The sequence below is a fragment of the Hyla sarda genome, chromosome 10, assembly GCF_029499605.1.
Source record: "Hyla sarda isolate aHylSar1 chromosome 10, aHylSar1.hap1, whole genome shotgun sequence".
NCBI lineage: Eukaryota > Metazoa > Chordata > Amphibia > Anura > Hylidae > Hyla > Hyla sarda.
In genome coordinates, this window is record NC_079198.1 from 10,151,343 (window position 1) to 10,164,681 (window position 13,339).

The 13,339-nt window shown below is 43.9% G+C and overlaps 1 protein-coding gene across 1 annotated transcript; it reads left to right on the forward strand.

The window, feature by feature from the left end:
• The first annotated feature begins 962 nt into the window (after positions 1–962).
• Positions 963–10,678, forward strand: LOC130293788 (claudin-10-like). The gene is made up of 5 exons (XM_056542888.1): positions 963–982; positions 1,792–1,970; positions 3,875–4,021; positions 6,886–7,017; positions 9,844–10,678. Exons 2-5 carry the CDS (start codon positions 1,811–1,813, stop codon positions 9,900–9,902), a joined length of 498 nt encoding a protein of 165 aa, XP_056398863.1. The 5' UTR covers positions 963–982; positions 1,792–1,810; the 3' UTR covers positions 9,903–10,678.
• The last annotated feature ends 2,661 nt before the right edge of the window (positions 10,679–13,339 follow it).

A 13,339-nucleotide genomic window follows, 5' to 3' on the forward strand; every position in this document is an offset into this window, starting at 1 on the left:
TCTGATGACACGTGTCTCGGGAACCGCCCAGTTTAGAAGCAAATTCCCATAGCAAACCTCTTCTACTCTGTGCAGTTCCCGAGACAAGCAGAGATGTCAGCAGAGAGCACTGTTGCCGGACAGAAAACAACAACTCTACTTCAGCAGCTGATAATTACTGAAAGGATTAAGATTGGGTGGTTGTGCAACTTCATACACAACAATGATGTTAGCGTAAGATGGTAGGTCGTCTGCTGCCCTCCGGTAGGTAAATGGCATTAGAGGAAAAGGCTTCAACGGAACCAGGCTCAATGGCGCTGATCAGCCACAACAGGTGTATGAATAAAAAAAGGATTTATTGACCAGAATGCAACGCGTTTCGCTGCGCATGCGCAGCGAAACGCGTTGCATTCTGGTCAATAAATCCTTTTTCATTCATATGTTGAATAGCAAAATAACCTTTTGATGGCGCTGCTGGTTCCAATGATTGAAAGATCTGTAGCCAGAGATGTAGGTAACAAAAAACACTGGACAGTTTATTTAAAAACAAAAGCATAAAAAAAACAAGAAAACAGAAGGATTACGCGTTTCGGGGGAGTCTCCCCCTTCATCAGATCAGTATGTGATCCGATGAAGGGGGAGACTCCCCCGAAATGCGTAATCCTTCTGTTTTATTGTTTTTTTACGCTTTTATTTTTAAATAAACTGTCCAGTGTTTTGTATGATCTACATCTCTGGCTACATGTCGATTTTTTCCAGAGAAGTCCAAAATTGGAATTATCCCCGGTGGAATTTCCGCTGTGGAAATTCAGCAGTTCGCAAGGTGCGGCAGAATCCCATTGTGTTCAGTGAGAGGCTTCTGCACTGGAATCTCCAGGCGGAAGTTTTGCAGCGTGCAAGGTGAAAGCTTTCATATTCGCTTCCTTATAGAGAGCAAGATTAACCAGCCAGTCCACTCATTCACCAGCCAGCAGACGAGCGGTCACAACGCTCCGCGAATAAGGTAACTACGATCTCTTTACTATTCCGAGAACACGTAGTAGTGTAGCAGAGCCAAGTTTTACCAACCAGCCTCAAGTTCATAACCTATCACCTTTAGGTAGTGTGAACCCGGCCTAAAGGTTTTCTTTTCCTCATAGCATAAACTGGATTGAAGTGAAGGGAGCAAATTGGTGGGCAAAAATAGTCAGGTCTCTGTTTAGGATTAACCGAATTTTCACCGAAACCGAGGACTGGTTCTAGACCAATGTCAGATCCGACCAAGAACCTCATTACTGTGGGGGCTACCTAATTGTTTTCTGCAGAAATAGAGGTGGGACCGGTGGGATTTTTACCTGCCGGTGTCTGACGACACATAAACACAGGTCTCCTGGGTCACTTGTGCCCATGTACTGTACAGGACCCTGAAGAAGCTCCTGTCCTCTATATAGATCAGTGTTTCCCCAAGCAGGGTGCCCCCAGCTGTTGCAAAACTACAACCCACAGCATGCCCGGACAGCCTTTGGCTGCTTGGGGAAACACTGACATAGACAATGATTTACAGCTCCCAGCAGATCTTTATTACTTTTATATATAAGGATTTGCTTTATCTATATTAGTTATCTACTTATTTTTCTTTAATCCTCACTTTTTCCTATTTTTGGATGACATTTTGGTGCCTTTAGAACCAATTCCCATTTTTCCATAGAGTTCTGGTCTCAACATACAATGGTCTCAACATACAATGGTCGTCCCAGAACCAATTGATATCGTAACTTGAGGGACCACTGTATATAGTTTCCATTATTCCCTCTCCTGTTTCTCTCTTCTCAGGATTCGGCCATTTTCCACAATGCTGCTGCTGAATGTCGCTGGGCTCGTCTGCTCCATCCTCGGGTTTATCCTCCTGGTGACTGGGATCTCCACTGACTTCTGGTTGGTGGACTCCATATACCATGCCGGACTGTGGGAAATTTGTACAAAAGACATGTGTTTGGATATTGTGGGGCCCGGTAAGGATTTCCTAATAATTCTTTGTATCTGTCTCTGTTAAGAACAATTCATAGAACGCTGCTTTACAAAATCCATTGGAATTGATAGAATCCGGTTATCCAGAATCCCTGATGTTTCCTTGGAGGCCCCATAAATATCAGAAATGCTGGGTTAGGTGTGTGGATATATGAAAAGAAATTGAACACTTAAAGGGGTTAATCAGGAAAAAACTTTTTTTTATATATATATCAACTGGCTCCAGAAAGTTAAACAGATTTGTAAATTACTTCTATTAAAAAAAATCTTAATCCTTTCAGTACTTATGAGCTTCTGAAGTTAAGGTTGTTCTTTTCTGTCTAAGTGCTCTCTGATGACACGTGTCTCGGGAACCGCCCAGTTTAGAAGCAAATCCCCATAGCAAACCTCTTCTAAACTGGGCGTTTCCCGAGACACGTGTCATCAGAGAGCACTTAGACAGAAAAGAAAAACTGAACTTCAGAAGCTCATAAGTACTGAAAGGATTAAGATTTTTTTAATGGAAGTAATTTACAAATCGGTTTAACTTTCTGGAGCCAGTTGATGTATATAAAAAAGTTTTTTTCCTGTATAACCCCTTTAAACAACACAATGTTACTCCAAGTCAATGACACTTCTGTGAAATCACACTGTCCACTCAGGAAGCAACACTGATTGACAACCAATTTCACATGATGTTGTGCAAATGGAACAGACAACAGGTGGAAATTATAGGCAATTAGCAAGACACCCCCAATAAAGGAGAGGTTCTGCAGGTGGTGACCACAGACCACTTCTCAGTCCCTATGCTTCCTGGCTGTTTTGGTCACTTTTGAATGCTGGCGGTGCTTTTACTCTAGTGGTAGCATGAGACGGAGTCTACAACCCACACAAGTGGCTCAGGTAGTGCAGCTCCTCCAGGATGGCACATCAATGCGAGCTAAGGCAAGAAGGTTTGCTGTCTGTCAGCGTAGCATGGAGGCGCTACCAGGAGACAGGCCAGTACATCAGGAGACGTGGAGGAGGCCGTAGGAGGGCAACAACCCACCAGCAGGACCGCTACCTCCACCTTTGTGCAAGGAGGAGCAGAAGGAGCACTGCCAGAGCCCTGCAAAATGACCTCCAGCAGGCCACAAATGTGCATGTGTCCACGTAAATGGTCAGAAACAGACTCCATGAGGGGGTTATGAGGGCCCGACGTCCACAGGAGGGGGTTGTGCTTAAAGCCCAACACCGTGCAGGACGTTTGGCATTTGTCAGAGAACACCAAGATTGGCAAATTCACCACTGGCGCCCTGTGCTCTTCACAGATGAAAGCAGGTTCACACTGAGCACATGTGACAGATGTGACAGAGTCTGGAGACGACGTGGAGAACGTTGCCTTTATTTTTTTGGAGCAGTGTACTTGGTCTTGCCTCTTTCCCTAAGGATTGATGGAGGTCTGAGGGATCCCTCAGGAGCCTAAAACAGAAATTACATAACACACAGACATAGGGTTGCTTAGGATTTAATAATTGCATTCCTGTAATATCCTACAGTGGTTTATGGGTTAATATCTAATATCCCTGGTGGTCTAGGGTGGTGGCTCATACTGATTTGCATTATACATGGAGCTCTAGGGCTGATGGGTTGATATGTAATAGCCCTGGTGGTCTAGGGTGATAGCTCATACTGATTTGCATTATACATGGAGCTCTAGGTTTTATGGGTTGATATGTAATAGCCCTGGTGGTCTAGTGTGGTGGCTCATACTGATCTGCATTATACATGGAGCTCAAGGGCTGATGGTTTGATATGTAATATCCCTGGTGGTCTAGGGTAATGGCTCATACTGATTTGCATTATACATGGAGCTCTAGGGCTGATGGGCTGATATGTAATAGCCCTGGTGGGCTGTTTCTTCTTCCAGGATACATCAACGCCACCAGAGGGCTTCTGATTTTCTCCGCCGTACCTCTCACCTTTGGGATCATATTTTCCTGTCTTTCATTTATGAAGATTCGTGTAGGAAGAATCACCGCCTGCCTCGCGTCCGCCATCCTGGAGGTCTTAGCAGGTAATGCATTACTGTACTACAATGATTCCCAACCTTTTTGTTTTGCCCGAGCACCCCCCCCCCACACACACACAAACATACATTGGCGACTTGTTTGTAATTAATATAGTTGTTATTTCAAATGTTTGTGCTTTTCTTAACTCCTGTCCTCTCCCCCAGGCCCCCTGCTCCTCTCCCTATCTCCCCAGGACCCCCCGCTCCTCTCCCTATCTCCCCAGGACCCCCCGCTCCTCTCCCTATCTCCCCAGGCCCCCTGCTCCTCTCCCTATCTCCCCAGGCCCCCCTGCTCCTCTCCCTATGTTCCCAGGCCCCCCTGCTCCTCTCCCTATCTCCCCAGGCCCCCTGCTCCTCTCCCCAGGCCCCCTGCTCCTCTCCTTATCTCCCCTGCTCCTCTCCCCAGGCCCCCTGCTCCTCTCCCCAGGCCCCCTGCTCCTCTCCTTATCTCCCCTGCTCCTCTCCCCAGGCCCCCTGCTCCTCTCCTTATCTCCCCTGCTCCTCTCCCCAGGCCCCCTGCTCCTCTCCTTATCTCCCCTGCTCCTCTCCCCAGGCCCCCTGCTCCTCTCCCCAGGCCCCCTGCTCGAGGCCTGGCATAGACTGTAAAAACTGTCTACCCTCAGTAAAGCTACCGTTGTCGGTAACTTGGCGTTGGAGTCATTATTGCCCCCTGTGCCTAGCCCAGGATCCAGTGGCATACCTTCGGGTGGTTAAGGCCAAACCACACCCTGGCGTTACGAACACAAGGGTTTAATACCAACTGCCCCTAGGGTAATTACATCTGCCCTGCACCACACACCCCACCACACCACATGTATGACTGGCTGCGGTGGTGAGGGAGCCACCAAAAAAGAGGAACCACTCAATATTGCATAATACTAAAAAACTGGACTTCATTTTTGCCTAATTTATATGTGCCCCTGTACATTCTTAATGCCCTCTCTGTAGCCTTTCCCCCCCGTAAAGTCATAATGCCCCCTCTGTAGCCTCTATTGCTGCATGACATATTGCAATCGCATTGCGATATTTGCATTTTGTTATATGTCGATTACGCTACGAGTTCAATTCTGCGATTATCTGGCTCGGTCCGGCTCCCGTGTCTCGATGGTGGTGGCTCGGTCCGGCTCCCGTGTCTCGATGGTGGTGGCTCGGTCCGGCTCCCGTGTCTCGATGGTGGTGGCTCGGTCCGGCTCCCGTGTCTCGATGGTGGTGGCTCGGTCCGGCTTCCGTGTCTCGATGGTGGTGGCTCGGTCCGGCTCCCGTGTCTCGATGGTGGTGGCTCGGTCCGGCTCCCGTGTCTCGATGGTGGTGGCTTGGTCCGGCTCCCGTGTCACGATGGTGGTGGCTCAGTCCGGCTCCCGTGTCACGATGGTGGTGGTTCTGTCCGGCTCCCGTGTCATGATGGTGGTGGCTCGGTCCGGAATGGTTATATGATATGAGGGGGAATGACTATATATGAGGGGGATGACTATATGATATGAGGGGGAATGACTATATATGAGGGGGATGACTATATGATATGAGGGGGAATGACTATATATGAGGGGGATGACTATATGATATGAGGGGGAATGACTATATATGAGGGGGATGACTATATGATATGAGGGGGAATGGTTATATGAAATGAGGGGATGGACATGAAATACGGGGATTTCCCCATTTGTTGTATCGAAATCGCAATATTTACCTCTATAATCATAATCTCACATTTTCCCCCAAATTGTGCAGCCCTTGTAGCCAGTAATATGCCTCCTGTACAGTTATAATGCCCCAAATATAGCCACTATGCCCCCATGTGTAGTCATAATGCCCCCTCTGTAGCCTGTAATATGCCCCCATGTGTAGTCATAATGCCCCCTCTGTAGCCTGTACTATGCCCCCATGTGTAGTCATAATGCCCCCTCTGTAGCCAGTAATATGCCCCCATGTGTAGTCATAATGCCCCCTCTGTAGCCTGTACAGTAATATGCCCCCATGTGTAGTTATAATGCCCCCTCTGTAGCCTGTACTATGCCTCCTGTACAGTCATAATGCCCCCGCTGTAGCCTGTAATATGCCCCCATGTGTAGTCATAATGCCCCCTCTGTAGCCTGTACTATGCCTCCTGTACAGTCATAATGCCCCCTCTGTATCATGTAATATGCCCCCATATGTAGTCATAATGCCCCCTCTGTAGCCTGTACTATGCCTCCTGTACAGTCATAATGCCCCCTCTGTAGCCTGTACTATGCCTCCTGTACAGTCATAATGCCCCCTCTGTATCATGTAATATGCCCCCATATGTAGTCATAATGCCCCCTCTGTATCATGTACTATGTCCCCATGTGTAGTCATAATGCCCCCTCTGTAGCCTGTACAGTAATATGCCCCCATGTGTAGTTATAATGCCCCCTCTGTATCATGTACTATGCCCCCATGTGTAGTTATAATGCCCCCTCTGTATCATGTACTATGCCCCCATGTGTAGTTATAATGCCCCCTCTGTAGCCTGTACAGTAATATGCCCCCATATGTAGTCATAATGCCCCCTCTGTAGACCAGATCACATGATGAGCGGTCATGTGATCTGGTCTTCTCCCTTCTCGGTACAGACAGCACAGTACGGGGACTCGCTCGGGCAGACAAGGATGGACGACCCTGGGTGGGTACTTAACGCCACTGAGGCCGCCATTACTGGGGTATTTGCGTACCATCAGGGAAACCACTGCTGTACAACATGAGTCAAAACACTGACAGATAAAATTGTGCGCCAAATATGTGTCCTTACTTACAAATAGAGTTAGATGTCACAATGTTGGGTTTATCTTCTAATACAATATCCCATATAATGAACTGCAAATGGTCCATTTATTTGTCTTATGTTTCAGCCCTGTTTATCGCCATTGGGATGTCCATCTATTTGTATAACATATCAGACTACAACAAGAATTTCAAGAGTTTCCATTACCAGTGGTCCTTCTACCTGTGCTTGGCCGCCAAGGGGCTTCTCATCATTTCAGGTTGGTCCATTGTTCATCATATCTTTACCCTCTGAGGACATACGGAGCTTTCCTATAGGACCATGTGACAAATTATACAGATAATCAGAAGGTGATTATAGGATCCAGACGACAACCTGACAAGATGGTCACATATGATCAGCGATCCCTCCTCCAAACACACAGAGGGTTAAATCAGGCGCTGAGACCATATCAAAGGTAAGAAGATCTTATTACCCACAATGCAATGCGTTTCGCATGTAGAATGGAACTTAAAAATTAACCCCTTACAACTATCTTCAGAATAAATAGTAAATTATACACATCATTAAAAGTGATTAAAATTGTTCAATCAATCATATATATAGAATGATATATACAGGAAGAAATATATAGTAAAAAATGTGAAATATACATAATTAATAAATATACTGTAAATTATTTAATGAGCATTTTCTATTGTTTCATTTTATGAAATGAAACAATAGAAAATACTCGTAAAATCATTTACAGTATATTTATTAATTATTTATATTTAAAAAATTTTACTACTGTATATTTTTTATTACTGTATATTTCTTGCTGTATATATCATTCTATATATATGATTGATTGAACAATTTTAATCACTTTTAATGATGTGTATAATTTACTATTTATTCTGAAGATAGTTGTAAGGGGTTAATTTTTCATCCCTTTTAGGGGTTAAAATTTTTCCTATTTAACCTCTGTGTTTAGTCCCATTCCACATGCTTGAGGAAGCGGATTCTCTGCGAAACGCGTTGCATTGCGGGTAATAAAATTCCCTTAATCTTGATTTGGTCTCAGCGCCTGATTCAACCCGCTGTGTGTTTGGAGGAGGGATCGCTGATCATATGCTGTTTGCTGGTGTGGAGTGGCTGCAGAGACCTTCTTTCCTATATATCCTGTATTATACACCTGAGCTGTACTCACTATTCTGCTGGTGAGGTCACTGTGTACATACATTACATTACTTATCCTGTACTGATCCTGAGTTATATCCTGTATTATACCCCAGAGCTGTACTCACTATTCTGCTGGTGAGATCACTGTGTACATACATTACATTACTTATCCTGTACTGATCCTGAGTTATATCCTGTATTATACCCCAGAGCTGTACTCACTATTCTGCTGGTGAGGTCACTGTGTACATACATTACATTACTTATCCTGTACTGATCCTGAGTTATATCCTGTATTATACCCCAGAGCTGTACTCACTATTCTGCTGGTGAGATCACTGTGTACATACATTACATTACTTATCGTACTGATCCTGAGTTATATCCTGTATTATACACCTGAGCTGTACTCACTATTCTGCTGGTGAGGTCACTGTGTACATACATTACATTACTTATCCTGTACTGATCCTGAGTTATATCCTGTATTATACCCCAGAGCTGTACTCACTATTCTGCTGGTGAGGTCACTGTGTACATACATTACATTACTTATCCTGTACTGATCCTGAGTTATATCCTGTATTATACCCCAGAGCTGTACTCACTATTCTGCTGGTGAGGTCACTGTGTACATACATTACTTATCCTGTACTGATCCTGAGTTATATCCTGTATTATACTCCAGAGCTGCACTCACTATTCTGCTGGTGAGGTCACTGTGTACATACATTACATTACTTATCCTGTACTGATCCTGAGTTATACCCTGTATTATACTCCAGAACTGTGCTCACTATTCTGCTGGTGAGGTCACTGTGTACATACATTACATTACTTATCCTGTACTGATCCTGAGTTATATCCTGTATTATACTCCAGAGCTGTACTCACTATTCTGCTGGTGAGGTCACTGTGTATATACATTACATTACTTATCCTGTACTGATCCTGAGTTATATCCTGTATTATACTCCAGAGCTGTACTCACTATTCTGCTGGTGATGTCACTGTGTACATACATTACATTACTTATCCTGTACTGATCCTGAGTTATATCCTGTATTATACTCCAGAGCTGCACTCACTATTCTGCTGGTGAGGTCACTGTGTACATACATTACTTTACTTATCCTGTACTGATCCTGAGTTATATCCTGTATTATACTCCAGAGCTGCACTCACTATTCTACTTCTTCCCTGTTACCTGCAGCCTCGGTTTTTGTACATACAGCACATGTTGTAAACCTTACAAGCAGCTTCTCCCTCAATGTGTAAGACAAGGTGATATGATGACATTTCCATCTTTACCTGAGCAGAATTTTGAATGCAGCTCTGCCTGTGGAAGGAGTTGAAGTGAATGGAGAGTAAAGTTATAAACAGTTAAAGGGAAACAAATGTTTTCAAACCAACTGGTGCCAGAAAGTTAAACAGATTTGTAAATCACTTCTATTTAAAAATCTTAATCCTTCCAGTATTTATCAGCTGCTTTATGCTCCACAGTTGTGTAGTTTTTTTCCAGTCTGACCACAGTGCTCTCTGCTGTCACCTCTGTCCGTATCAGGAACTGTACAGAGCAGGAGCAAATCCCCATAGCAAACCTATGCTGCTCTGGACAGTTCCTGACATGGACAGAGATGTCAGCAGAGAGCACTGTGGTCAGTCTGGAAAGGACTACACAACCTGATCTGTAGTAAACAACAGCTGATAAGTACTGGAAGGATTAAGATTTTTAAATAGAATTGATTTACAAATCTGTTTAACTTTCTGGCACCAGTTGATTTGAATTTTTTTTTCCCACCAGGGTACCCCTTTAATAGTGATGTGGTGCCTGACATCACTCGCACAGTACCAGGCACCTGTTATAGAGATATTGCTCCACCATAAACTCATGTTATACCTTGTGTTGTTGTCTCCTCAGGAGCATGTCACACTCGGGCTCATCGGTTATGGACACTACCTGGATATGAGTCGGTGTAAGCAGTGCTATGGTCCTGCCCTTCATCATTATCATCTGCTTTTTTCTTTGCATTGCACCATGTTCATTGCACTACTGTATACAGATGAATAATACCTTGGTCACATGATGCTCCCAACCAATGGTTGAAGAATAAGTCCCTAGTCCAACCTCCCTCTCCCAGTTTAAGGGGTGGACCCAAACCTATTAGAACCGATCTAGGCCTGGCTTATCCCAAAGCACCATTTCCCAGCTCTGCTCTTGCTGGGTAGTCCAGTCAGTCAGCACAGGGCCCATATTTCCTAGCTTATCCTATTACTAGGCATACATACATCCTATTACTAGGCATACATACATCTAGACTACATGAGTTTTCACTCAATTGCTCATGTTCTTTATCTCCAAAAAATGAATTTTTTTTTCAGACAGCGAGAATAAGGCTGAACAAGGGCCTCTCCGCAATACACCAATCTCTTTGTTAGCCTCTGGTCGGTGTTAGTTCTGCTCGGCTCTCATTTTATAAGAAGTTTTCCTCCCATGTCCTTCCAGGTTTCATATAGGAAATCAAAGATGTGTTAAAAAAAAAAATAAGTCTACATATTGTACCACGATAAGCCGACCTGTGAAGATCCTCGTCAGTCGTTTCGGTAAGTTAGACTGAGAACATATTAGACTGTGAACATTTGTACCTGTATTATTCATTACACGTACACAGGCTATAAAGCACCTCAAAGATTGCTAAATTTAGTAAAATTTCTTAAAAAGTAACACTTAAAGGGACAGTGACCAAATATCCATTCATCTGGCTTAAAGGGGTACTCCGCCGCTCAGCGTCTGGAACAAACCGTTCAGAATGCTGGAGCTCATGACGTGATAGCCTTGCCTCCTCATGACTTCACGCCCCGCCCCCTCAATGCAAGTCTATGGGAGGGGGCGTGACAGCGTCACGCCCCCTCCCATAGACTTGCATTGAAGTGGCGGGGTGTGACGTCATGAGGGGGCGGGGCTATTATGTCACGAGCTCCAGCGTTCGGAACAGTTTGTTTCAAACGCTGAGCAGTGGAATACCCCTTTAAGAAACTGTAACATTCTAAGCTGTACCAGAACGACTGTGTTATTTTGGAATTGCACAAGGAGTTCAGTAACGTTGTCTCCCAGAATCCTAGTGTCAGGAGTAGAGATGAGCGAACTTACAGTAAATTTGATTCGTCACGAACTTCTCGGCCCGGCAGTTGATAACTTTTCCTGCATAAATTAGTTCAGCTTTCCGGTGCTCCGGTGGGCTGGAAAAGGTGGATACAGTCCTAGGAGACTCTTTCCTAGGACTGTATCCACCTTTTCCAGCCCACCGGAGCACCTGAAAGCTGAACTAATTTACGCAGGATAAGTCATCAACTGCCGAGCCGAGAAGTTCGTGACGAATCGAATTTACTGTAAGTTCGCTCATCTCTAGTCCGGAGGTCTCATCCCTGCACTTTGCTCTATGGGCAAAACTCTATTGACAAAAGAGTTGTTGGGTCACGGGGAACATCAGCTTAGCTACACCACCATGTCATTGGTCCTTCATACCTATCTACTGTTTGTGCTCTGGTCTTTTTAACCTTGTTTCTTATTTTTACATCTGTATTTGCCTCAATAAATATATTTTTGCCTTTATGTGATTTGTCTAGTGCACCATTTTTTGGTACTAATCTCGGTGTTGCATATTTCTTGGGTACTCCGGTGGAAAACTTATTTTATTTTATTTATTTATTTTTTAAATCAACTGGCTCCAGAAAGTTAAACAGATTTGTAAATGACTTCTATTAAAAAATCTTAATCCTTTCAGTACTTATTAGCAGCTGTATGCTACAGAGGAAATTCTTTTCTTTATGAATTTCTTTTTTTGTCTAGTCCACAGTGCTCTCTGCTGACACCTGATGCCCATATCAGGAACTGTCCAGAGCAGGAGAAAATCCCCATAGCAAACCTATGCTGCTTTACTGACACGGACAGAGGTGTCAGCAGAGAGCAGTGTGGACAAGACAAAAAAGAAATTAAAAAAGAAAAGAATTTCCTCTATAGCATACAGCTGCTAAAAAGTACTGAAAGGATTCAGATTTTTTAATAGAAGTAATTTACAAATCTGTTTAAAGGGGTTATCCAGGAAAAAACTTTTTTATATATATCAACTGGCTCCAGAAAGTTAAGCAGATTTGTAAATTACTTCTAAAAAAAAAAAACTGAATCCTTTCAGTACTTATGAGCTTCTGAAGTTAAGGTTGTTCTTTTCTGTCTAAGTGCTCTCTGATGACACGTGTCTCGGGAACCGCCCAGATTAGAAGAGGTTTGCTATGGGGATTTGCTTCTAATCTGGGCGGTTCCCGAGACACGTGTCATCAGAGAGCACTTAGACAGAAAAGAACAACCTTAACTTCAGAAGCTCATAAGTACTGAAAGGATTAAGATTTTTTAATAGAAGTAATTTACAAATCTAATGTAGAAGAAGAACAAGTGGCACTGCTAGTAACCACAGGGTCTAAAAGCAAAGGATACACATTGGAGGTATACAACAGATAGGTACTTGCACAAGGGGTCCCATCGGCGGTGCTAGGTGAAACAGAACGATATCAGTAAAAGAGCAAACAGAGAACAAAACCACACCTGCACTCACCGCAAGGGTACCGCAATTCCGGCCTCACTCAAACGGTGCCTACAATCCACGATCGGGCATATCAGAAGTGGAGCGCTCAGAGAAGGCGACTGCCGGCGGTTTCACGCAATCACTATGCGCTTCATCCGGCCTCATTCACGTCATCGCGCTGTGCAACCTAAAATAGTGCACCTGCTGGGATCATGTGATCAAGATGACGTATGCCACAAACCAACAGGTAAGGAAATAATGAAAAAACTAACATAATCCTATTACCCTGTATACTATTAGAACACTACTTTTAATGAACTACCTTAAAATTATAAAAATGGAGATAGATCAAGTCTATCATTCAGCCCCATTGGGCCCTGTGCATCCAAAGTAAGAATCCAATGAGTCTCAGCTCGCAGTAAAGCCCGTCTCCTATCTACATTGCCCTGCCTACTATTGATGCGCATCAGGCCACCAAACTTTAGATTTTCACAGTCTCCTTTGTGTACTTCTTGCATGTGTTTAACAAAACGAGGGGATCCTCCTCCTTTCCTCACCGAATAAAGATGTTCGCGGAACCGCACTCTCAATTGGCGTTCCGTCTTACCAATGTAAAACATTCTACATTCACATATCATGAAGTACACAACAAAGGAGCTGCGACAGGTAATTAATTCTTTTACAAAGAAATTAGTACCTCCTAATGTACGTCCAGTAGAATTAGCATTATACTTGCAGAAGGTACATGAGCCACATTTCTTATTGCCATACGGAAAAATTTTTGTAAGCCAATTTTCCTGTTTTTTCTCTTGCATACTATATTCATTTTTCCTTTTC

What these genes read in the sequence shown, in the direction of transcription:
- LOC130293788 (XM_056542888.1), top strand. Translation starts at nt 1,811, where the DNA reads ATGCTGCTGCTGAATGTCGCTGGGCTCGTCTGCTCCATCCTCGGGTTT. An exon ending in CATCCTGGAGGTCTTAGCAG is followed by an intron (nt 4,022 to 6,885) that starts GTAATGCATTAC and finishes CTTATGTTTCAG; the next exon opens with CCCTGTTTATCGCCATTGGG. An exon ending in GGGGCTTCTCATCATTTCAG is followed by an intron (nt 7,018 to 9,843) that starts GTTGGTCCATTG and finishes TTGTCTCCTCAG; the next exon opens with GAGCATGTCACACTCGGGCT.